Here is a 24857-nt window from a genome sequence, read left to right on the forward strand (position 1 = left end):
TTTTGCTGACACCCAATGTCCCACTGGGAAAACAGGAATGAAAATATTATTTAGGATTTAATTCTAGCTGTGCTGAGCAACTTAAAGCATTAAAAAAAGAGTGGTCATATGCATCTAGTCACGTGATGCTAGACAATCTGTAGGCAGTCTCGTAACACAGCCGCAATAGATCAGTAAGACAGTGTTGTATTTGTTGAATACAACAAATTGATTTCCCAGATTGTCCCAGGCACTTGTGTTCGGGCCTTACAGACAACCTTTTCAGTGGAAAATGCATGGATTCATCTGGGAAGCTCTCTCAACGTAGTTGGAAGTGCACATGTGAAGTCAAATTTTACATTAGAAAAACAACCAATCCCTCAGTACCAACAAGAAAAAGGCTAAAATAATTTTCTGTATAGAAAATGATATGTTACCCTGCTCAGGCATCACTTCAGCGAAAATGGAACCAAAGATGCAGAAAGGAAAACAAATGGTTGACAGTGAAATCCACAGAGAGCCTTGTCAGGCTGCAGCTTCCAGGATCTCATGGGAATTCCCCTCTCCCTAAAATGCACCTTTCAACAAGCTCCTCAGAGAATAAGTGGCGGTCAGTAGAAGATGCTAAGGTAGTCCCTGGCTGTCTTCAAACTCCAGAAATATATCTGTGTTTTTTTCTGGCTTTTCAGCTACAAATCCTCTCCTTAGTTATTCCACTCCCTACAGAAACCACCCATCACGCTCTCCATCAGTTACGTGGCCCCCTTGCAGTCCCTATGCCCAGGGAAGCAAAGGAGACTTGAGCTCATTCCAGGAGGCCTTAAATGCTGCTGCTCAGCTCGCCTGGGACCAGCCTCAGGACATCACCAGCTGCAGCCCTGCATAAATATTTCCCCTTTTTTATTCTGTGAAAGGGGCTGAGTCTATCTTCTGAGACATGATGAATCTGATCTACTATTAGATAAATTTATGTAAGAAAAGTACATCAAACACTGCTAAGTACAGAGATGTAGAAATTATAAAGCTGAAAAGACAGAAGCACCATTCTATTCTCGAGCTGCTCGTAGGTTATTCATCTAGTACTGGCCTTGTCTGAGACAGGAGAGTAGATGAATACAAAACGAGGCTCTGATTTGACGCAGTGTGCCTGTACTTGTCTTCCAGGTCAAGAGAATTAAAATCTGGGTCTCCTATAACCCGGGGGAAGGTCGTATCACAGGGCTCCTGGACACACGCCCTCCCTGGACTAAGAAAAAAAAACAAAACACAAAAATCTGTTGCATGACACTGCTGAAAGAAATGTTTATCAAACCTAATTCACACACAGTGTAACTGAAGACCTTACAAGCAGAGAAACAGCCTTCAGAAATGTGAAGGGCAGTGAAATCCTCACGTCTTAAAATGGAGAAGAAAGCTTAAGGTAACATAAGCACCGAAGTGCAGCAGAAGCCTTCTGCGAGAACGTTATAATTCCATATTACAAACACTGCAGCACCCCTAGGAAGAAAGCACAGCTACCATGGGAAGCATCCAATTTTGGGTTAGTCATCTGAAGCAAACAAGAACTACAGCAAATGTTCCTGCTGTATATTTTAAAATGTTCTCAGATTCAGTAAATGTTACAAACCCTTCACCTTTGATGGAGGATTCCTTCGCTCTGACATTTCCTTGCGCCCACGAACTGCTGACTGTCACATCACCTCCCTGACAATGCATCTGAAAAAACACCTCGCTTGCCATTAACAGCACAACCTAACAAACCCCATATTTAAAGGGGCCTGCCAGCTCCCTCAAAGGCAGCACTCCTTGTGAGCAAGTGGCAGTGCTTTCCTGTGCTAAAGTACCTTCCAGCTACTTGAAGCCAGGGCACACACAATGAAGGCTGAAAAGATAATGCAAATAAAAGTGTACTTTCTCAGTTTTTTGAATCTGCTTTTTATAGCGCTCGTGTTACTGACCTGTTCCAACAGGTATAATCAGTCCCTTGGGCAGAACAAAGATGATATTAAGGTCTGTGCTGGCCCTTGCTTCCTCGTTTCCTAGACTTCTTGGGTCGGAATTAAATTCTGACAAGGCAAGGGCACTAATGACAAATGCCATCTTCTATGTTATGCCTTTTAAAAGCTCTTACCACTATGCTTCTAAAAGCCACGATGCAAAGAAGGATGCCTACAATATTAGATGTGTTGTCAACAACCTGGATTTCATTCCCATCCCTGTTTGGCTCCCAGTGTCACGTAAGGACACAGCTCCTTACCTCCAGTCTTCTTCTGTGATCTGGCATGACACGGACACATCACGGAGGGACGCAGCCAGTATCACATAGTGCTGCAGCACCTGGTTCTCAGCTATCGTTATTCTGGAGCAGGCAGCCAGAGCTGCAGGAGATGACTTTCATCTCTCTCACAGATACGCTGGCCTCCTGCAGCCTCCCACTGCTTGCTCTCGAACCAACAGCCAACACAAGCAATGGGCAAAGCATATGCCTTTGGGTCATGTAAGTTCTTTCATTAAATCTACCACCTTCCTCTATACATTTTGGCAACTCTATGTAATAACTCTATAAAATTTGGTAAATCTATAACCAACACACACACAAAAAAAGCAGCATCAAAGGCCTTAGGATGCAATTAAAAGGCATCCATACATTTAGCACACTGTACAGAAAGAGAAATATACAATATAACAGCATATAATAGAATTAGGCATTCAAATACAATTGGACATTTTTGCAAAAGGTAGATGCTAGACACCCAGACACACAAAAAGCAGCAGTCGTGGACAGCCACACATGTATTTTGGCTGACTGTCAATCACTCAGTGAGACCAGCAGAATATAATATTGATATCTAAGGCTTTCAACCAACCATCCAAACCACACACGCATGTACTTTTAGCATAGCAAAAGAGAGATATTAAAGAAAGAATAAAATTACCAAGAAAATGGTAACAGAAAGAAGGTAATCAAGGGCCACACATTTCTTTTAACCAGCAAACAACAGAAGAACCAAGTTGATGTACAATTCAGTCGCAAACTTTTCCAATGTCTACATTTTCCTAATATACTCATCAATATGCCATCAGCTTAATTAACTCTTGTTAAATTAAGCAACAGCCGTGCCATGCTGACAGGTGGCTAAAACAGCTTTTTAAAATAAGCACTGCTGGAGAGTGGAAGTTACAGACTTTGTTAGAGGTCATACCTTACATTACCTGTGGCTGGTGTTAATCACGCAAATGGAAGTCATTTTGCCAGGTGGGCATGAAACTTTGATGACCTTGCTTGCAAGTGACAAAAGGTCGCATGTAACTAGTTTAGGATTTTCCAACTGTGCTTGGAAACTACCAGGACAACCAGCAATTGCAGCAGGTCTCAAATCCACATTAAGAAATCCCGTGTCTATTGTCTACTTCTTCCCTGTCCTACTGCAGCTTCTCAACACTCAAAATACAATCCCTGCCCCACCGCTTCATCTGCACGTTGCACCCATCCTCTCACTCTACCTTCCTAATGCTTCTTCGTCACCTCAAGTGGCACAGGAGATCCCCATACTGGTGGTGGGTCCTTGCAGCAAGTGACTGGTGACTCAGGCAACAGGCAGAGTTACACAAGTAATATCCATAATCCAACTTTCCCTCTCCACTTGCTGATGCATGCAAAACCCACCACAAAAAAAAATAATAAATTAATTAAAAAAGAGTGCTACTCAAAGTGCTGCTGAACACAAGCAATAGACAGGGTGGTTTTACTCAGCTAAGGTGTTATTTGTAACCGTAAGCGAAAACAAAGCAAAAGAGATTTGTGTCTGTTGAATTTATAGCATCAGAGTAAGAAATAAACTACCAGTTCCTTTATCTGCACAACAAAAGCCCTGATTTGTGAACAGAAGCCCTTTATTTCAGCTCGGTCCAGCACACCACATAAATAAAATAATATCTTCTAGGCAGCATACTACATCTCTGGCTTTGCAAAGAAAATAGCTTTAAAGTGAACAAATGAAGAACATTAACTGTTCAGATGAGGTGAAAGTGGGCAGCAGGATGCAAGAGCATTTCCTTAAAAGAAAGAAAGAAGCCACCACGTGTCTTTCATGGGAGGCAGAAGCACTGCCATAGGTCTCTAGAGCTAAGGACAAGCTATAGGACCCGAGCAGCTGGGATCTTCCATGCCATCCGTAATGGCACATGAAAACCGAGGTTGATCTGTGCCTGAGGAGCTGCAAGTGTGTAAAAGGGCCTTCAGCCAACAGCAGGATGAAGCTCTTCCCATGGCTACAAAAGGAGCACACAAATCTATGATCAGTGCTTGCAGCACACACTGGGAACACCTGCCCTGCCCCAAAAACCAAGTCCCAGTGCACCAAGCACTGCCGTCACTGCACCCTACCCTGAGTTGCTCCTGTAATGCATTCTCCCCTTCTTCTTTGGCATGGGAGACAGCCCTGCAAGTCTTAACATATATCGAGCACTCAGTCCTCCTCCAACATCTGCATTGCAAATCTTAAAGTCATGAAGATGCACTGGATACCATGTGCCTTCCCATTTGATGCATCTGAACCCTGCCCTCCCCACCACGCACATACAGGTGTCTATGCATGTAAGAAACTGCACGGCTTTCTTAGTGCTAAAATAGTTCAAATTCTCGAGGACTTTTATGTGCTCTGTGGTCATTTGCCGTAAAACTCATCTGTAGCTTCTCCAGCATCTTGTAACAGCAAAAGCAATTGCTGAACATAGCCCTGAAAACAAGCCCTGAATGTGAACCACTGCCTTGACATCTTCACAAAGCCATGGAAAGCCTGAAATGAGAGCACTGTCTAAATTTAACTGGATCACACCAATGGAGACCTAACCTGGAAACCTAAATATTGACACTTAATTGTATTACAACAGTGTGCTCTGTAAGTGACAACTTGTCTTGTATAAATATTTAGGCTCTCAAAATATTCTTAGGGTTGTAAGTCTCATCAGAAAGGCTAGGGATATTTTCATCAGTATTTAACTGCAGAGTGTATGGCGTTTTATTTTTAATAATAATAAATATATATATATATGTGTGTGTATATATACATATATATTTGTAGTTTTAGCCTCTTCCATGGTTATTGCAGAAAGTCACCTTAAGACAACAAATGAATTAACCAGTCATTTTTTCAATCAAAAAGGCATTTTGAAGCAGCAAGGTACTGCATGGAGAACATTCTGTGGAAGAAATATGCAGTACTACACTAAAATAATTTAGGTAGTCAGCAAAGCCGCTGATGAGCGGTTTCTTGTCCTTACTTCAGTTTTTGTGACAGATGCTGTTAGAATTAGACCCTCAAGAATAGGACAGTCTACTCCAAAAAGCGAGCTGGGACTAATTAATCCATCTCTGCCTATGCAGTGTCTCTTTTATCACTATACCATCAAATAACTACCCAGGCACTCTGTAAAGTGATTATCTAGATAGATCAGCTGAAGATTTTTCTGAAATTCAGCTATTTTACTACATCTTCTATCACCAAAAAAAAAAAAAAAAAAAAAAAAAAAAAAAAAAAAACCACCATAATTCTATGAAAATACTAACAAGTGGGTTCATCCTGAGTTAGTTATAATTTCCTCTGCTCCTCTCCCACACTTTCTGTCATGGAGAGGAGCGTCGTGTTTCTGACCAGCACAGAGGAAGATTAAGGCAATGAGGCATAACAGCAATTGCTGCTTCAGAGCTGTGGCAACGTGAAGTGAGACTCCCAAAGTGAAAATACTATAAAACCAACAAAACGAAGGAATTGTCCATGATAGTCCATGCAGATTGACATCATAAAAACAAACTGACAAATCTTCACTCTTTCTGAAAATCCTTCAGTCATGAATATCCACTTGACAGATACCTAAACAGTAACCACTACAGAACATAAAAATAAAGAGAAAATGGTTTAAGAGAGTTTGGCGAAACTATGCCCCTTGTACATAGCTTAGATACAATTGCACAAAGCTGCTCTGCAATCCCAAATTTTACTAGGGTAAGAGAAGACTGTGCACATTAATCCTCTCTCCTATTTATCAGCTTTAATCTGTACTCTTTATTACAAGATTTCAATGGAAAGAAGTAGGTCCAGCCACTATTTTAATAAGCCCTTTAGAAAGTGAACCCATCGAATCCTTTCAGTGATTTAAAAAAAAATCAAACAAAACACAACCGACTTACCCTCTCTACTTGAGATTTAAATAAATTAAAATGATATCCAAGAACCAAAATTTAAAAGTTCCCACCTAGCCTCCCAAGTACAGAGTGTTCCAGGCACCTCCTAAAACTCAGTGTCAAAGGAGTAGGCTCAATGCCACCTTATGAAATCTCACCAACACAAGAGCTCACTTTTCTCAGCTCTCTTCAAACCGCGTTGCAGATTATATGGGATTTTATTTATAGTTACCGAATTATTTTGTAACACTCTCAGTGCATTCATTACACCACCACCCCCTCCCCCAGGGTTTACTTAAAGTAGCCTAGGAGAAAATATCTCACTTCTCCCCAGCATCTATTGCCTTTACCTTTTGTTGCTGCCCCCCAGTCAGATTTCCCTGGAAAATCTGGAACCCTAAGAATTAGGGTCAAAATCTGGTCTGAGAAAGAGCCTCCTAATGACAGATGCGTTTTCTGGAGGAAGAGCTAACATTGTTCTGGGTTGGCTGGGAAATCCAAGTCCACTTCCCAGAGGGGAGCAGATGGACCTAAACAATGGGATGCACATTTGAGGGGAAACCTTAAAATAACCATTTATAACCGTGACTCTATCATGCCTTCTAACATCAACCCAGAGTCAAATAAAATCTGGAAAAAAAAAAGAACAACAGAGTCATGTTTTCATTTAAATGCACAAAACATTTGGTAGATGCTAAAATCCTGAAAAGTGGGGTCGTGGATCAAAGAAAGGTGAAGCATAGTAATGAAAGAAGAGTTGGAGGTAACAAAAAACTCAGGCAGAGATGGAATACAGAGACACTGAAGCAAAGATAATCCATTTTAGCATGCATTTAGTCTCTCTACTGCCCAAACTTTGAGGCATTTAAAGGAAGGTGAGCTCCCAGAAGGCACAGGGTCAACTCAAAGAGACTGCAGGATTTCCAATTTCAAATGAAGCCACTCCAGGGAAGAAGCACAAAATAATATTGTTACTAGAAAAAGATCCACTGGATAACAGGATTTAAATTCTAACAAGCAGATTACAGAAATCTGAAAAACCAGCATCTCCTCAGTAGCAATGCCTGCACTCAGAAAAAGTATGAAACTGCTCTATCAGCAGCAAAAACGTGTGCATTTAAGCAGCAGAACACACTGCGTGACCTGGCAAGAACCAGACTAAAAGTGGTCCAGAACATATGAATGACCAGAGCACTAAAGAAGGTTTATTTCTCAAGCATCTCCCTAATCAGAGGAGAACTGCTAAAATAGGGCCAGAAAGCCTGTTATGGAAAGAAAAAGAAGAAAAAAAAATACACAGGGGGAAAGAAGTTTTTGCTAATAACTCACAAGAGGTACAGGACAGCCTCCACCAAGAAAAGGTAGGAATGGCCCCTGAAAGCCTCCTGAGGTGATGATGCTCATAATAACACTGGCTGCATAGTACTGCTGGCTCTTCTAATCTCTTTCTATACCAGGATCTCCCAAAAGTCAGCTAGGGATGAAGGCCCAGCAGTTCTGGATTAGGGTTTTTTTAAATCAAATTCTTTATTTCAGGCTGACACTTCCTTGCCTGCAGCGTCACAGAAAAGAGAAAGAGAAAAGTGTGCTATAAAAAGTTACATTTCTTCTTAAAGGGATAAATGAAGCTGAATACTGGAAATTATAGCAAGATTTTTTTTTTTCTGTAGCAAGAATGAAAAATTGTATTAGATGACAGATCATGGGGCATGAAATAGGTGCCCAAAAAAAGACTGATTAGAACTCCACAAGCACTATTAAGGGAAGTAAGATGATCCTTTTTGTTTGTTTGTTTTTTCATATAAAAATAAATAAATAAAAATGACAGGGAGGAAAATGATTTGGCCTAACTGGCCCTGGTGCTCCATGGTGCCTGGTCTGCTTCCCTCCCTGCAGCTGTAGTGCAGGAACCTGTGGAGGCCCACTGCATTTTTCCTTCCTTGCCAAGTCCCGATGCCCTTCTCGCTAACACCTCCAGTTCCCAGCTATGACTTTATTTCTGTTCCCCAGGTGCCAGTGGCCCCAATCACAGACACACCGCAACCTCTGCTACCACACAATTATTGTCAGAGCAGCTTCCAGCCTGACAGAGCACTTTGGTCTTACCCACGAAGCAGGTTTTGGCTACGCTTTACAAGCCGCTGAAGTCTAAACACACAAGCAAGCGAAAGCCAAAATAAGGCTCACACAAAAATTACTCATGCTGAAAATCTAAAATGTTACATGAGTCTTCCCTTCCCAAAAAGGAACTGGTGCCATTTGGATTTCGTTCAAATAAACGTTTTCAACACATATGCCTTTTGGACTTGAGCAAAAATTTCCATTAGAAATGGTGATATTTTCCAGATTTTTCAATGAAAAATGACCATTCGTGTGTAACATTCTGTTCTTGCAGCATATATACCTGTGTTAATAACCTGTTTCCCGAATCTTTATTTCTGTCATATATGTTTATCAAGACCACAGAAAGCAGAGCAAAATTCTCCTGGACCCAATTCAAGAGCCTCTTAAAGCAAGAACATTTCAGTCATATTCTTTGCTTGTCTCCACTGCTGACACAGAAAAGGGAGGGGGAGTTTTCCCAAAAACATGGCTCAGAGATTGGTATCTGAAATGTCAAATAGGCAGAGATCACTTTGCTCCACTGATCTCAGCTGATTGGAAAGTAACAACATTTCTTAACATCAACCCTAAGAGTTGCAAGATCCAACCTGCTCTATTACTCCATGATGTGTTTGAGATATCACATTTCTGCAACCCACGGCATGAAAGGATTTAAAAAATATCATAGCATCACACTAACAAACCTTTGCGAGAACTAGGGTAACAAGACACACACTGAAACTCAACCATCTCTGTGTGCAGTGTTACTGATGCTGAATTTGCACATCCTACACAATGATTTCTGACTACAGCAGAAAGATCATTTGAAATCACTGGTGGTGAAATTATGACATTGCCATTTTAGCGGGATACCAGGTTAATGAACCCATGCCATTTTTTTTTTTCCTTTTTAAAATGATCGCAGTGGCTGTTTCGAGTTTTCTGGATATGATTATATGATTTCAGAACTCATCTCTCTCTTTATTTATTTATTTATTTATTTATTTATTTTTTGGAGTGGGGGAGTGGTATCACAATGGCATATCTCAAAAAAGGCTTAACTGAGATGGAGAATTTAACGTTAAAATTCTACATTACAAACAGTAACTCGTTTCTTCACCTTTTTAATTTTTCATTATCTATATTGATGGGTAACTACAGACAGTTTCAGCTCACTACCTGGTGATACGTTCAAGACTAGCCAGACAAGGCACAGGCACATTTTCAGCAAGCTGTTGGAAAACCTGCACAAACACGCTTAAGCGTGTGACCATTTCTCTTGGCACCAGAAGTATAATTTCCCCTGGTATCCTTTCATTTCTGACTTTTCTCTCTCTCTAACACAGATAAATTCATACTAACTGAAATTACTGTTTTTCCCTCAGTCCACATATTTGCTTTTTGTTTACGAATGCATCAATATATAAAAAGAGAACTGGGGGATAACACCTAGTAACAGACCATGGATACACCAGAAGTTCTTAAACATACAACAGTTTAAGTAAAATAGGAATTTATTTGATGTAAGAACTTACAATTGTATTTATTTTTACTGTGACTGCTGAGTTACAACAGTAGCAACTCATTTTTTTTTTTTACTAACTACTTACTAGAAGATTGTATTCCCATCTCCTCCTGTTCTTCGTTATCCTCTCCCAGACACTGAATTCCTGCTATATGTTGGTTCTAGCCATTACTAGCCTGCTAAAAATCACCTTAACTCACTAGAGGAACAAAAAACGTCCAGCCTTTCTGTTGCTTTTAGGTTTGATAATTGACTCATACCGGCATTTTCACTGGTGCTTTGCAAACCAGTAAGTAGTGAGTTAGGAATGGCAGCAGCAACATCCTCTTCCAACATCAAGGTGAGCTGTTCAGCCAGTTTGCCCTCCCCATGAAATCACAGCTCAGTATAACCCCACCTCAGAATCAGCAGACTTTAATGTAAAGTCTGAGAAGGACTTAATCAACTTGTGGAGCTATCTGATATATATATTTTGTAGTGAAGATCAGCAATGGAGTGTCAAACCCAAATACCTGGAGGCACTTTATCTAAACTGGGGCTGAGTCACTTCACAGATGCAATCATAACGGCTGATTTCCATGCATGCCTACTCTTCCTAAACTAATTCTCCGAGAACCTCGAATGCTTCCCTACAGTGGAACGACAGCCTGGTGTCTCAGCAGGAGTCAGCACGGATCCAGCTCTGCATTCCCTAAAATCTGTCTTATCTAGATTTTCCATTATCTGGGCTATCTCTATTATTACTGCACAGCAGAGAATCGGCTGCATACAGGGTTATTCAACAGAAAGGACATAAGGTTGCATGGTAGTAGTAGTCAAAAAGGTAGATACATGCTGATGACAAAACACTCAGTCTTCCACAATAAGATGATTTGTTTTCCCAATGGGAAAAAAAAAAATGGGATGAAGTAAATCCCTACCTAAAATAACAACAACAAAAACAACCTCAAAAAGAAAAACTTCAACTCAAAATCATGTTTTGTTGCTGTTATTTACATTTCCAGTAATACCAAACAGTAGTAAATCTGAACTGTGGACTGTATGCAAAAAAAACCCTTTGTGTGGAAGACTGTGAACACATGAATTTCAAAAGCCAATAAAAACTGGTAATAAAGAAAAAGCAATACTAGTCCACAAACATAATTCCAAAAATATAGGTTCTCAAGTCCATTTCTAGCAGTGCTGTGATTGCTTAACCAGACATCAAGTGTGCCAGGTCACACAGCCTCCTTAGAGGCAGGCGACGTGAAACTTTTAAAACCATAATGCATCTCTCTGAAAATTCGTCAGAAAATTGTACTAACAAAGCTCCCAGGGATCTAAAATGGGAAGTGATACATGATTGCAATGAAATTCTAAAATTACCAACTGATTTCAAGGAGGTTTTATGCGTAGATACACACACATATATGTCCCCCTCTCATATATACGAGAGGGGAAGTTAATAGAGTTAAACGAGTGATTTGTGGCATACAGCAAGCACCTGAAGTTGCCACAAACCATTCTTAGACATAGCTACCGATTCTGTTCCCAACAATGTGCAGCGACATTACGGAGTCACTTCTGATGGAAAGTGCTTTGTTGGCCCGAACTTTGCAAGAACTCGTGGATATGTGAATTCCATCCGGTAACATTCATATCATGCTCTGCACAAAGAAAAGAGCTATTATGTGCTGAGGTCCTCTTTTTTTTCAAATGGCAACCTCCTGTATACCTAAAGGCTCCTTCTGATAAAAATGAAAGCTGAAATTCTTGCATACAGCGAAATATTTACAAAGAAGCAAGTGTGTTGTGCTCTGACATTCTGAAACCAATTCTTCGAAAAGCTTACTGTAGAATATTAACGTTTCTAAAGCCTTTTTTTTTTTTTTTTTAAAGGAGCAACAAATGAACTGTAGCCTAATAAAAGGATGACTGTTGACTGTCTACAAGCGAGAAGTCAGTCATAGTGGGCCTACATCTACGTAGCAGTTGTACTTTCTTCTGCTCCTGTCATTTTGTCCAAGTTACATTTAATACACTAAGTGCGTGCTTGTAAAGTATATAAACAAGTCATCACAAACACAAACAGCAGAAGCATCTCTTTGATGGAACACATCATCACCTTAAAATAATAAGAAGCACGCCTACATGTTTCACAAAAATGCAGAAAACGTTCAACTCACATACAGCAGGGCCAACTTGATATCAATGCAGTACTACTAGGACAAGCTGCCTCCCCTGTTAAAAACTTCATTCTGCCATTCGAGACAGAGCAGAAGACTGCTCAGAACGCAAATGCTTCTTTAAGTCAATGGTGCTTTTTACAAGTTAAGATATTACTCGGCACAAACAACAAGAGTAATGAAATTGGCCCTTTGTAATTTAACTATGAAACATCAGTACCACCTGAAGAAATTATAGTTGATTGATTTATTCTCTAAAAAATAAAATAATACGTCTGCTTCTACTGATGAGCCCATTTTGAAGTCAATATTATGAGCAGTGTATAGCTTTCTATCTTGGTATTCTTGCCCTTTGCCTGGAGACACCATCTTTTAAATTGGATTCACAATTGACTATTTTGACTGCAGTAGCATTAGAGAATAAGAAGGGGGGTGCGGGGGGAAGAGACTATATTTTTCAAAAGCACCAGGTACAATGAAGTTAATTTATCAAGTGAGATAGGGCCAGATTTTCAAAGCTGTTGAAGTGTCTAAATGACCTACAGATTACCCAGTGAGATTTCTCAGAGGCATCAATGTGAAACAGAAGACAAGCCTGTTCAGAATTCAAAGCCAGTTGTTCCGGCTATTGGCTGGTAGCCCACTGATGCTAATGTGCTCAGAGATCATTGTGTTCAGCTAATTGCACAGACAGATCCCTTATCTATCCCTTTCTGCCCCATATCTAATTTTTACTTCATTGCCCAGCAAACCACTATAATTCTTGTCCAAATTCCTTAGCCAACCCTGTAAACTCAGCTCTCCTTAAATTCATGTGTTGTGCATACAGGATATACTTCAGGTTTCTGTACACAGAGAACTCAGAATGGGTATTTCATTTCACTTCTTTGTAAAATTGCATCACTGAATCAGTTGAAAGCCTTCCTTCTCTCCCCCCCCCCCCAATCATCAGCCCTTTTCTACCTCCTCTTCCCAACCAGCAAAAGGGAAGAAGGGAGTAGGGGCTGCAGTCAGTCCCCAATGCTTTGTCTCTTCCAGTCCTTCACAGTCACTCTCTGCTGGAGCAAACTGCTCCAGCACGGGTCCCCCACGGGTGGCAGCTCCCCCCAGACCCCTGCTCCTGCGTGGGCTCCTCTCCACGGGCTGCAGCTCCAGCCTGGGGCCTGCTCCTGCAGGGGCTCTCCATGGGCCACAGCCTCCTCCAGACCACATCCACCTGCTCCACTGGGGGCTCCTCCACCCATGGGGGGGCTGCAGCGTGGAGATCTGCTCCATGTGGGACCCATGGGCTGCAGGGGGACAGCCTGCTCCACCAGGGGCCTCTCCACCGGCCGCAGGGGAGCTGCTGCTGCCTGGCTGGAGCACCTCCTGCCCTCCTGCTGCACTCAACTTGGGGTCTGCATGGCTTGTTCTCACTCCTCTCTTCCAGCTGCTGTTGTGCAGCAGGTGTTTCCCTTTCTTAAATCTGCTTTCACAGAGGTCCAACCAATGTTAGCCACTGGCTTGGCTCTGGCCAGCAGCAGATCCCTTTGGAGCCAGCTGAAACTAGCCCTTATCTAACATGGGACAGCTTCTGGATTCTTCTCACAGAGGCCACCCTTGCAGCCCCCCGCTAACAAAACCTTGACACATGAACCCAATACACAGTCATTTGTGCACTCCACTAAAATGGCTGCAGTGTCATGCAGACTGCAATGTACACTGACATTGGCAGCAGAATCCCACAGCCATCTTCGCAGACTCAGAAAATACACAGTAGTGGCACATTGAAAGCAGTCTAGATTTCTTGAAACTACCACAAAGCCTTGCTGCCAAAACAAGTTTCATACACACAGTTTTATTTTACTCAGATTTACAGATATAATTGAGATAAATAATTACAGTGTCAGAAGCCTTATCTTCCCAACTTTCATATCAGAAAAAAGTCTGAAAGGATTTTAATTACCTTGCACTTGTCTGGATAATTATAATTTTTTTTAATCATTTGTTTACAATCTTATAAGGACCTTCCTTCTTACGGAGAGATGTTCTGCAACAGTCCATAAAGTAAGATAAGATTGAAGATGATGCCTTGGGAAGACATCCTCTTCCAAACTGAAGTGGACTGACTTAAAATGCTTCTGCTTTTCATCACTGCCCTTATGTCAGCAATAAATGTGCCAAAGCTCATGCAAGACCTCCCTAACCTAATTTTACATGAGCTGGCTGAAAACAGAGTAAGAGACAATTAACCACAACAACTGCCACTGGAAGAACAGTGTACTATATCAGTAACATATTAAACCACATCAGATGTTTTAAAATTGAATTTGTCCACACCTCTACTCCAGTATAGATGTGCATCATGCTGCCAGAGTGCATTTCTGAGAAGGTACATAAGCCATTTTAGTTCAAGTGAATCACTTCAACAGCATCAGTATAGTTAATGCAGTACTAAGGTAGAGATGAAAATAAGAAAGTTTTTCAGGCCAGGACCAAGACCTTTATTAGTTTAACATGATAACTGAGAAAAATAGAATTGGATTTGAAAAATTAAATCAAAAGCAGCTATAACTCACTCACTCTCATTAAAAAAAAAAAAAAAAAAAAAAAGAGAGAGAGAACAGCGGTTTGTTCAACATAAAGAAAGAAAACAAACCTCTCTGATCTCTGTTCTCAGGTTCTTCTTTTGGTATCTAGTGATTCAGGACAATATTTCTGTTCCACAACTATCTGCTCACAGTCCTCAGAGAACTACGATTTTGTTGCCCAGTATTAAAAGCCTCAAATTCAAGAGCAATAACAACAACACAGAGAATGTTTCTCTATCTTGTCTCTGTTATTAATTATGTCCCATTTGCTTCTTCTGAATTGCTATTATTTAGTTGCACTGGATGGGTGTGTTAGAAAGCAGTGGAAGACGGATCAACAGCTGTAGTTATTGCGAAAATTATGGCAGCACATCAGAGGAATTGCAGCTGCTCACTTCATGCAAATAAGAGCTACTTGACAATGATTATAATTATACAGTATGTCAAACAACATAGCTGGAGTAAGAGTAGAAAGTATATGTTTTAGAAAGGCAAAAGATTTCCATCTCATTATGCTCACATGCCTTAAACTCCTCCTTAGGGATAACAGGATCCACTTTCTGTCAGTGGACTCACAGATTCAGTAAGATCTACTAGGTCTCCCAGATAAAACTGTCTGGTCAACTGTACAGCTATCAAACATGGCACTTCTTACCAGGTATTTATAGTACAGCATTACTCAGAGGCCATAGTCAGAGCTTAATGCATCTTTGTACCTACACTAAAAGCTGTGTAGATATGAAGAAAGATCCAGGTGAATGTAGTTTCAAAGCAAAAGTTTCAAAGCCACTCACTGCTTCTGAGAGGCTCAAACAACATGGATGCCATCTCCTCTTTGCAAAGCCTGGTTTTGATACCTAGAACAGCTTTAATATTCTAATTTACTTTTGCATGTAAGTACTTTCAGCTTGTTTTGGCCAATTTCTTTGTCATTTCAGGCACTAAGGCCCTCTTAAAGAGCACATTTCCTTCTCTTCAATAAAAACTTCACTGAAAGTTCCTAATTTTCAGAGAGGCTGTGTGCAGTGCTTATCCTGCTACATCTGTAGGCTGTCTGTCTGCACATTAGCAACTGTTTAAATAAAGTGACATTTTATTATGTTAGTTTCTTCCAGTTCCTGTTCTGCATTCAGCCTCTTTAATTAAAGCCCTCTATTTTTGCTAGTTGTTTCATGCTGGCAAATGCCTGCACCTGTGTGGAAAAAACAGGAACTGAACCTCATTTGCTTTCCTCTGCATCTCAAACCTGTTTCAAAAACTGTACAACAATTATGTTGCAAATAGTAAATCCACAACACTAAATACAAGATAAATGGACAGTTTTATTTATTTTTACTCACAACTGCTGCAACAAAAAGAGACATAAGGAGATATATAATTATGCAGTCTTCCTGCCTCTCACTTAGGTACAAGATCTTGGAACCACTTTGTCTGTGACAGACAGTTGCTAAAGTTCGTCACTGTTCTTGTTTTACACAGTTTTTTGAACTGTGTAACTCAGCAGTAAGTAATCTTTCATTTTTACTATACCAGGAAAAAAATTTGGAGTTTCCAGAAGTCTGCTGACCAAGGCACAATTCCGAAGGCAACGAAGCTGGTGAAAGGTCTAAAGAACAAGTCTTATGAAGAGCGCTGGAAGGAGCTAGGGTTGTTTAGCCTAGAGAAAAGGAGGCTCAGGGGAAACCTTATAAAGCTGTACAATTACCTTAAAGGAGGCTATAGCAGGGTGGGTGTTGGTATCTTCTCCCAAGCAACAAGTGGTAAGACAAGAAGAAATGGCCTGAAGTTGCACCAGGGGAGGTTTAGGTTGGATATTAGGGAAAATTTCTCTCTGAAATAGTTGTGAAGTATTGGTAAGAGGTTGCCCAGAGAAGTAGTTGAGACACCATCCCTGGAGGCCTTCAAAAAACATTTAGATGTAGTGCTTAGTGACATCGTTTAATGTTGGTCTTAATAGTGCTTGGTTTAAGGTTAAACTACGTGATATTAGAGGTCTTTTCTAATCTGAATGATTCTATGATTCTGTGATGGGACTCCAAGTTGAAGTGGTACCTAAAGCTTCCTACTTTTCATACGTAGTCATTAAATCACTGATGCAACAGTGGCTATTGAAATTGTTAATCTTACCTGAAATCACATGCTGTGGTAAGCTCGGCTCCTCCTCCAATAGCTTTTCCTTGGATTAGTGCAACACTGATCAATGGCAATCTACGCAAGAGAATTTTGCAAGCAAAATTCATTCTTTTATTCTGAGAAACAATCAAAGGCAAACTATCTTTACAGTAAAAGCTCAGAAGAACATTCTGCTCTAACTCATTCGTTCTTTGAATTCAAATCTATTGAATTTTTTCGATAACATCTTTGCAGGTTAGCAGCACAATACCAACTCCACTTAAACTAAATCCATTCTTTCATAATTAATATGGGAACCATGATGCAACAGCAAGACAGAAATATCTAATGGAATCACAGTAAAGCAGATCATGTACAATATTATGAAAAAAAAATTAAAAAATACATACTACAATTATACCTGAGAAGGCTTTCTACAAGAAGGAATGACAGGACAGTGACACAAGACTCTACACTAAGCCAGGACAGAGAGCAGTAGCAAGGGACCCCAAGAACTGCACAGCTCGGTTGTTGAGAAACAATGAGATTCAGCATGACAACTTCTGCAAACTTCTTCAAACAGCAGTGCTATCATCTCAAACATCAATAAAACTTTTTTTCGGAGGACAAAACTGTCCTTTGAGGATAGCAACAATCTGTTAGCTATGATGGTGCTGTATTCAATCACGTTCAAGGTAATTCAAAGGACAGAAGGAAGGAAGAGTATGTGGGGAGAAACTCTTTTCCTACTGTCATTGTGAAATCAATATTAATAAACAGTGACTGACTTAAGATAAGACAAGTACCCTAAGAAAGGAAGATAACTGGTCAGTCCCAGACCTGATACATCTTTTACTACAAAGAGGCATTTAATTCATTAAGCAGGGTTAAAACCACATTCAGAAGTCAGCCTCCCAATCACAATCTGGTATTTGGTTTTACTTCTACTTTAAGAGAAATGCCAAAAATTTCTTATGGCCCAAGTCCACTTGCCAGCTGCAGCACACTTAACACAATAATTTGCACAAGGGAACCCGTGGAAAAAGGTAACCTCATTATTCCTACGGTTTGTGGGAACCCAGAATATATGGGTTCGAGCACCCTACATCCACACTCATCTCATCTGTTTGAGGCACCTCCTTCATGATCACAGTTTGCCTCAGCTCCCTCTGAGGGAGGTGGATCCAACTAAGATAGATCTTGCCAAAGAGCGATTTAGTGCTCCACCTGAACCACAGCCGCAATACAGTGCAATATACTTTAAGTCAAGATACCTGAGGTGAGATTTTAATCTTCATACATCTTCTTCCTCTTTGTTTTGCCACATCACTTTTGATTATACCAAGGCCAAATTATACAAATGGATTCTAATTCAGATCCTGAGGATTCCTTCCAATACAGTACTACTAAGAATAAGTCTCCAATTTCCTGGGCAGTTTTGCAGAATACTGTTAGCTCATAACATTTTATCATATATACTATTTGAAAACACAAAATATTTATCTTAACAAAGCCCTGAGCAGTCAAAAAATGGAACCTACCATACATGCGTGTAATAGAAATGTGATTTCTTAAAGGAAGCTGAATCTAAAAGAAAGGAAAAAGAAATCAGGAGTACCAGATGGTAGAACTGAATACATTCCTCTTATGAAGTGGGAAGATTAAATAAATATATTAAATAAATGTTACCTGTGTGGGCTGCATAAGCTGGCCCTGCTTGTTTGTTAAGAGCAAGCAATTTCTACTGAGTTACAGAAGTCAGCTTCAGAAACATTAAAGGCCTATGCTTCCTTAACTATAGTTATCTCTCATCTCTCCACATAGAAACCTATAGGTATTCTTCTGTTCCAATCTCTGGAAAGTCTAATAATAGTTGCAAAATGTCAAGGCCTAAATTAAAATCCACAAATACTTACATAATTAACATATGCAAATACAAGGTCTGGGATTCAAAATTTAATATTTAAAACATCTGATTAAAGAGTTAGCCAAAACATATTTCAATCATTATAATTACTTCATAAAGAAAGGTAAAGAAAATATATTACCTCATAAGTCTGGTTAAGGTGTTTTGCATAAACATGCACATATTCATCCCATCCTATAAAGAATGAAAATTCAAAAATGTTAATTGGTTAATCTTGTCCATAATCCAGTCCAACCCCACTAAGCCCAAAGAGAAAACCTAGTGTAGATTGAGTTAAAAAAAACAACAAACACCCTCAATCATTTATTAAAATTGCAGTTATAATTAAACCACTATAAAAATAATTTCAATACCAACTTGCTGTGATGTGAAATTTTACATCCTTTCCTCTGAATCTCCTGTTCTCATTCCTCCCAGATAAACACCCGTAAAGATGAGCTTTAAACATTTGTATAGGACCATGGATGGCTGCGAACTCCATACTGTTCTAAATCCACGCAACTTTACAGAAGTGAAAATTTACCAGCTTTTTATTTTAATCATTTGAATCAAAAGCATTTCAGGAAAAAAGATTGTAAAACAAAAAGGAGGAAAGAAGTAACATCAGCTTGCAAACAGTAGTGACTAGGGAATAATTGTTCCCTTCTCTTCCAGTACAAGAACAAAGGCTTTAAATAAAATCAACTGCTGCCAGTTTCAGAACAAATATCTCTTCCTACAACATACACAACAGAACACTTTGCAGCAGATTACTGCAACCTTTAAAGGACTACATGAATTCAAGAACAACTACAAAATCTCACAACAGAAAAATCTGCAAAAGGTTACTAAGTACAAGGTAACACCTTCACACCATAAATTGCTGGAGACTAAGAAAATATACTGAATTAAAATCATTCTCTCTCTGCCTTCCCTGTTCTTACGTTCTTCTCCAGGCGTCTAGTGTTGACCAGGAACACACACACATGACTAAGCCAAATGATACAATATGACCATGGCTGTATATGTATGTTAAATGAACTGCACATGTGACATTTAATCCAAATTAAGAAAAATAATGCTTGGGTATAGTGAAAATAATAAAGTAGGTAACAATTCCATCTTGTCTTCCAAAAAATGGCAGGAAGAAAAAGAAACAACAACGTATCTGTATCAGTATTTACTGATTTCTAATGAACAGTTTTACAGGGGCTTTCATGTTAAAGAATCTGCCTTAATTAAAAGTTTCTGACTCATACCTCTGGGAAAGAAAAGACGCAGTAAATCTTCAGTACCTCTTGGAATAGGGGCTTGCAACAGGAATAGGACAATTTCAGCCAATTTATTGTTAATTTATTCATGTACTCCCAAGACCTACTCTGCCCATAGCCAACCAGAATTATGGTATTCAGGGACAGATTTCTGGCAGACAGAAGATGCCATGACAGCAGCATGAGGAGCAGCCAGCAGGCTGAGGGAGGCAATTATCCCTCTCTGCTCTGCCCTTGTGAGGCCGTTCTTGGAGTGCAGGTCTGGGTCCCCCAGCACAAGAAGGATGTTGATCTGTCAGAATGGGTTCAGAGGGCTACAGAGATGATCAGGGTGCTGGAGCACCTCTCCTACGAAGAAAGGCTGAGAGAGCTGGGGCTGTTCAGCATACAGAGAAGGCTCTGGGGTGACCTTATTGCAGCTTTTCAGTACTTAAAGGGAGCTTATAAAAAAGGTGTAAAGCAAAAGAGATGGAGTTACTTAAGTCCTGGACAACATACCCTTCAAGTCTTCCTGATAAGAAAAATAAGGCTACTAGTCAGAGTATTTTTTATCTGAATAAGAGAGATGTTCACTGGAGTCTAGTGGAATAATCACATTTTCAGCTCTAATATGGTCCTCAGAGTCAGAAGAAAACTAGTTAGAAGAAAGGCAGGTAAAATATTGTATGCACTACATGCAAAGACAAAAAAAAAAAAAAGGATTAATAGCTTGGGGTGCAGCTGGGAGATACAAGGAAAAAGAAAGTCACTTTCATAAAGTAGAAAAGGAAACTGTACCCCTGGTTCTTTTTGCTGCAAGAACTTACAGTCATAGAAAAATAGAATCACAGAATCATCTAGGTTTGAAAAGACCTTCAAGATCACCAAGTTCAACCATCACCCAGACCTACTGAGTCCCATCACTAAACCATGTCCCTTGGTTCCATGTCCACTCGTCTCTTAAATACCTCCAGGGACTGGGAACTCTATCGCTCCCCTGGGCAACCCATTCCAACACCTAATCAACCTGTCTATCAAGGAATTCTTCCTAATGTCCAACCTAAACCTCCCCTGGTGCAACTTGAGACCTTTTCCTCTTGTCCTATCACTTGTCACCTGAGAAAAGAGACAAACACCACCCTCAATGCAACCTTCTTTCAGGTAGCTCTAGAAAGAGATGAGGTTTCCCTCAAGCTTTCTCTTCTCCACACCAAACAACTGCAATTCCCTCAGCCATTCCTTGCAGGTCTTGTTTTCTAGTCCCTTCACCAGCTTTGTTGCTCTTCTCTGAGCACACTCAAGCAACTCAATATCCTCCTGTACTGAGGGGCTCAAAACTGAACTCAGCATTTGAGGTGTGGTCTTATCAGTGCCAAGGGGACAACCACTTCCCTAGCCCTGCTGGTCACACTGTTTCTGAGGCAGGCCAGGATTTTGTCCATCTTCACAAATCATTTCCATCTGCTCAGAAGTCCTCTGCTGCTTACTGGTTAGGAACCTCTGTTGTAAGGCTTCTAGACAGAGAACAAAGAAAGTGAAAACCTCCTTCATGCCTCCTTCTTCTTAGCTGTTCTTTCAAGAACCTCTTCTGCTTTTCAGATAGCCAGCTTTTCAAGTTTCACTCCAGAATGAGGATATTGTTCTTGGGAACCAGGTTTACAAGGGCAGAAAGAAAACATTTTTCTTTAACAATACCACTATTAATTTGCCTGCCGTGATTTGGTCATCCTAACATTAGTGCTCACCAACAAAGAACAGGTAGGGTATCTGGGTTCGTTTCAGGGTTAGGAATAGCTGAACATGAGAGGAAGAGGAGAAGGAGGAAGAAGAGGAGAAGCCACTCAAAGGCACAAAAATCCTTCAATGTTCTTGGCCATTATTTTGCCTTTCCTGCACCAGATGGAAAGGCAGACCATATTGCAGATTATGACAAATACCACATCCATCCAGCCAATTGGTTGAATAAAATAGAAGTGATTTCTGTCATTACTAAAAGCTCTTCAACCCCCAAATTACAGATGACTCCTCTAACTGGACTAAGAGATCATTGCCAAAGCTCAACTGGACAAGAGTTACATTTGTTCTTCCATTTTATTCAGGTCCAGACACAGTGTTGACAAAATTGAAACCTCCTTGTAATAGCAGCCATGCTGCTTAAGTTTGTTTTTGACTTGAGAATATATAAGAAGTGATTACTTGTCTTTGCTTTTAAAGGTCAAACTACTGAAGCATGGGTTATTTTATGTGTAAATGCACCATATACTGTTCTGAGAAACCAAAATGAGATTTTTAAAAGAAAAGGCTAAAAAGAATAAGTCATGTAGGAATTCAGAGTTACGAATCAATTACAGTGACACTTAAGCCATGGCTTAAAGTGGTTGCCAGCATATTTTAAACCATGTGCTTTGCATGTAAAATTGCAGCATAAACACAGTGAAACACCTCTGTCTGATAGGGATCTCTGAATATCAAAAAGCTCATTTTTCTCCCAAAACTTTGTATCACTACTTGCCTGGCTGTTGGGTATTGCTTTGACAGTATTCAAATCAGATCCTGAACAAAAAGTATTTCCTGCACCACAGATGATAAGGCCTTTGCCATCCTTCCAGTTTTCCAGTTCAGCTACCTTCTCCTGGAGCTCTAGCATCATAGTGCCTGTTACGAGAAACGAGAAGCAACGCTTAGAACAAAATGACTATAAGCAGCATGTTTTACACTACATTCTTCACTACCAAAATCAAGTTATCATTAAGATGTGATAGGCTTAAAAACACAAGGGAAAGAATCACCTTAAATCCCTGCCCAGCACTGACATGTTTTTAATCCAAAAATGTACTTACTGAAATTCTGATGAGTATTCTGCAACTTGCATTACACTCACCAAAACAAAACAAAAAATTCAAGTGGCATAAGCATAAATTCTACCTGATTTATTCTTGTTTATAATTGCATAAATTCAGGACACATTAACTTCTTGTGTCTATCCAAATCAGTCCATCTAGTCATGTCCATCATGTCCATCTTTTCATGTCACTGACATTTCACTCTGCATATTCAAATGTAAATATATTAAAAAAAAAAAAAAAAAAAAAAAAAGAAAAGGCTGCAGAGCAAACAGTGTTGAAGGCCAATGGCATTTAGAAGCGTCCAGATTTAGACTGGACATCTAGTCTAGAAATCTAGAAATAGATTTAAAAATTGAAGTAAAATAACTTTTTTAAAAGAACAATAAAAAAGGAAATTTCTCTGAAACATCTTCTATTCCCTCCCTGGTAACTGTCTAGAAAAGCTGTCTTTACAAAGTACGTCCTAGGCTTCAAATGTATGGATTAAATAGTACCGTCTTTTTACTTCAAATATTCTCACATGTTCACTTAAGAGCTTTCTCATACTACAGACGGTTATAACTGTGCTAATCCCTGGTGTTACACAACAGACTTTTTTGGGTTATTTTATTTCTGCTCTAAAGAAACTGGAAAAAAGGATGAAGGGAAGAAAATTATCAGTGCTGTGAGACAGCTATGTAGAGCTCACATTTAAAATGTGGAATTGAGAGGCTTGGACACTTCAGACATTTCGTCATGAGTTGCTGAGAGTAGAATCTAGTTTGTTCAGTGAAAACTCGTTTTACGTACTGCCCAAAGCAACTGCCTGAACTCGCATTGGCAGGCTTTACTTCCAGAGACCTCTGACAACACCTACCTTTCTTCATCAACTATATATGGAATTCGAACAATTACTGCAACAGCCCATGCCCGTGATTCTTTTCATCTTTTATTGCATAACACTGAGGTGTGAATTAACATCTGACATCCAAAAGTATTCACTCCTTAGCAAGAAACATTTTCTCATCCATTTACAGATCTCTGTTTTCAATCTACTTCACATTATAGAATATCCAAATTGGAAGAGACTCACAAGGATCATCTAATCCAACTCCTGGGTCCCCAGAGGGCCACCCAAAAAAAAATTTATATATCTATCTATATATATATGTATAAAAATAAGACCATGTATCTGAGAGCTTGTCAAAACACTTCTTGAAACTTCTCTGGGCAACCTATGCCAGTGCCTCACCACCCTCTGAGTGAAGAATTTCTTCCTTAAATTTCATCTAAATCCACCCTCCTTTAGTTTGAAGCCATTACTCCTTGTCCACACCAACTGAGCATACCCACATTAACTTAAAGCTCTTCCCCTCTGAAGGACTCTCATATGTTCTTAAGAGAAAAATATTTATACAAAGTAATTTTAAAATGCAGCATAACTACAGGATGATGATGCTTTAAGCTCTACCCTCCTTAGATGAGGATGTACATGGACAGACCTACCTTCTTCAGATGTAAATGACCTTTAGATTAATATCTCAAGGAATCTTTCATTTTTTTCCAAGTCTCTTATTTTTTTGACCCTACACACATTTCACTGAATGTACAGTGAACATTTCCTGGCCTAAAACTGCCTGTTAGCAGCCATCCTAACATCCTGAGATTTTTTTCTTCCTACTTGTTTTCCTTGCAGTTCCTTATGAAGTATGCATCCCAGCACCAGGCCAAGAACAAATGCTTTATAAAGGACCTCCAGCTTGGTTTGGTCTCAGCCACTGAAATAGCTAAGACCATGCTCCTGAGGAAAGCAAGAAGTGCACATTAAATATTATATACCAGAACGATTTTTATTTTTTTTAATGGCATACTATATACCAGAACTGCACTTTTACCAGTTCCTTTCCATTTGCTTTTATAATTTGCTCAGGCTATTTGTGTGTTGCAGATTACATCTGTTTTCACTGAATTTCACCTTTTTGATCTTGAGCTCTTTGTAGCACTTAAGCAACTTCACTTTGAATTCCACTCCCCTGCTCCAAATAACCTTCTTGCAAGTTCTTCCAATCCTGGGTCATCTGATAATTTCAGCAGTTCACTTTCTATTCATCACCCAAGATAAGAATGAAAATACTGAGCAGAACTAGGCTAGCAGAGGCTTCCACGGATCTTCACTTGAAATGCTTTCCCAGCCTGACAGCATATTCAATGTCTTTCCTGCAAACAGTTCTTTAAATA

General features: G+C 39.8%; 1 protein-coding gene across 4 annotated transcripts in view; it reads right to left on the reverse strand.

Annotated features, from left to right (window-relative positions):
* ECHDC1 (ethylmalonyl-CoA decarboxylase 1) overlaps window positions 1-24857 on the reverse strand; it is a 40764-nt gene that overhangs the window by 5892 nt on the left and 10015 nt on the right. For 3 of the 4 annotated variants that reach the window (XM_032183973.1, XM_032183974.1, XM_032183975.1), the window contains 3 exons: window positions 22307-22449; window positions 18687-18739; window positions 16654-16734 (listed from right to left, as the gene is read on the reverse strand). In XM_032183973.1, coding sequence (XP_032039864.1) covers window positions 16654-16734; window positions 18687-18739; window positions 22307-22449 — 277 coding nt within the window. The remainder of the gene's footprint in view (window positions 1-16653; window positions 16735-18686; window positions 18740-22306; window positions 22450-24857) is intronic. The other variant, XM_032183976.1, reaches the window with a different exon arrangement.

Source organism: Aythya fuligula, chromosome 3, assembly GCF_009819795.1.
Source record: "Aythya fuligula isolate bAytFul2 chromosome 3, bAytFul2.pri, whole genome shotgun sequence".
NCBI classification, from domain to species: Eukaryota; Metazoa; Chordata; class Aves; order Anseriformes; family Anatidae; genus Aythya; species Aythya fuligula.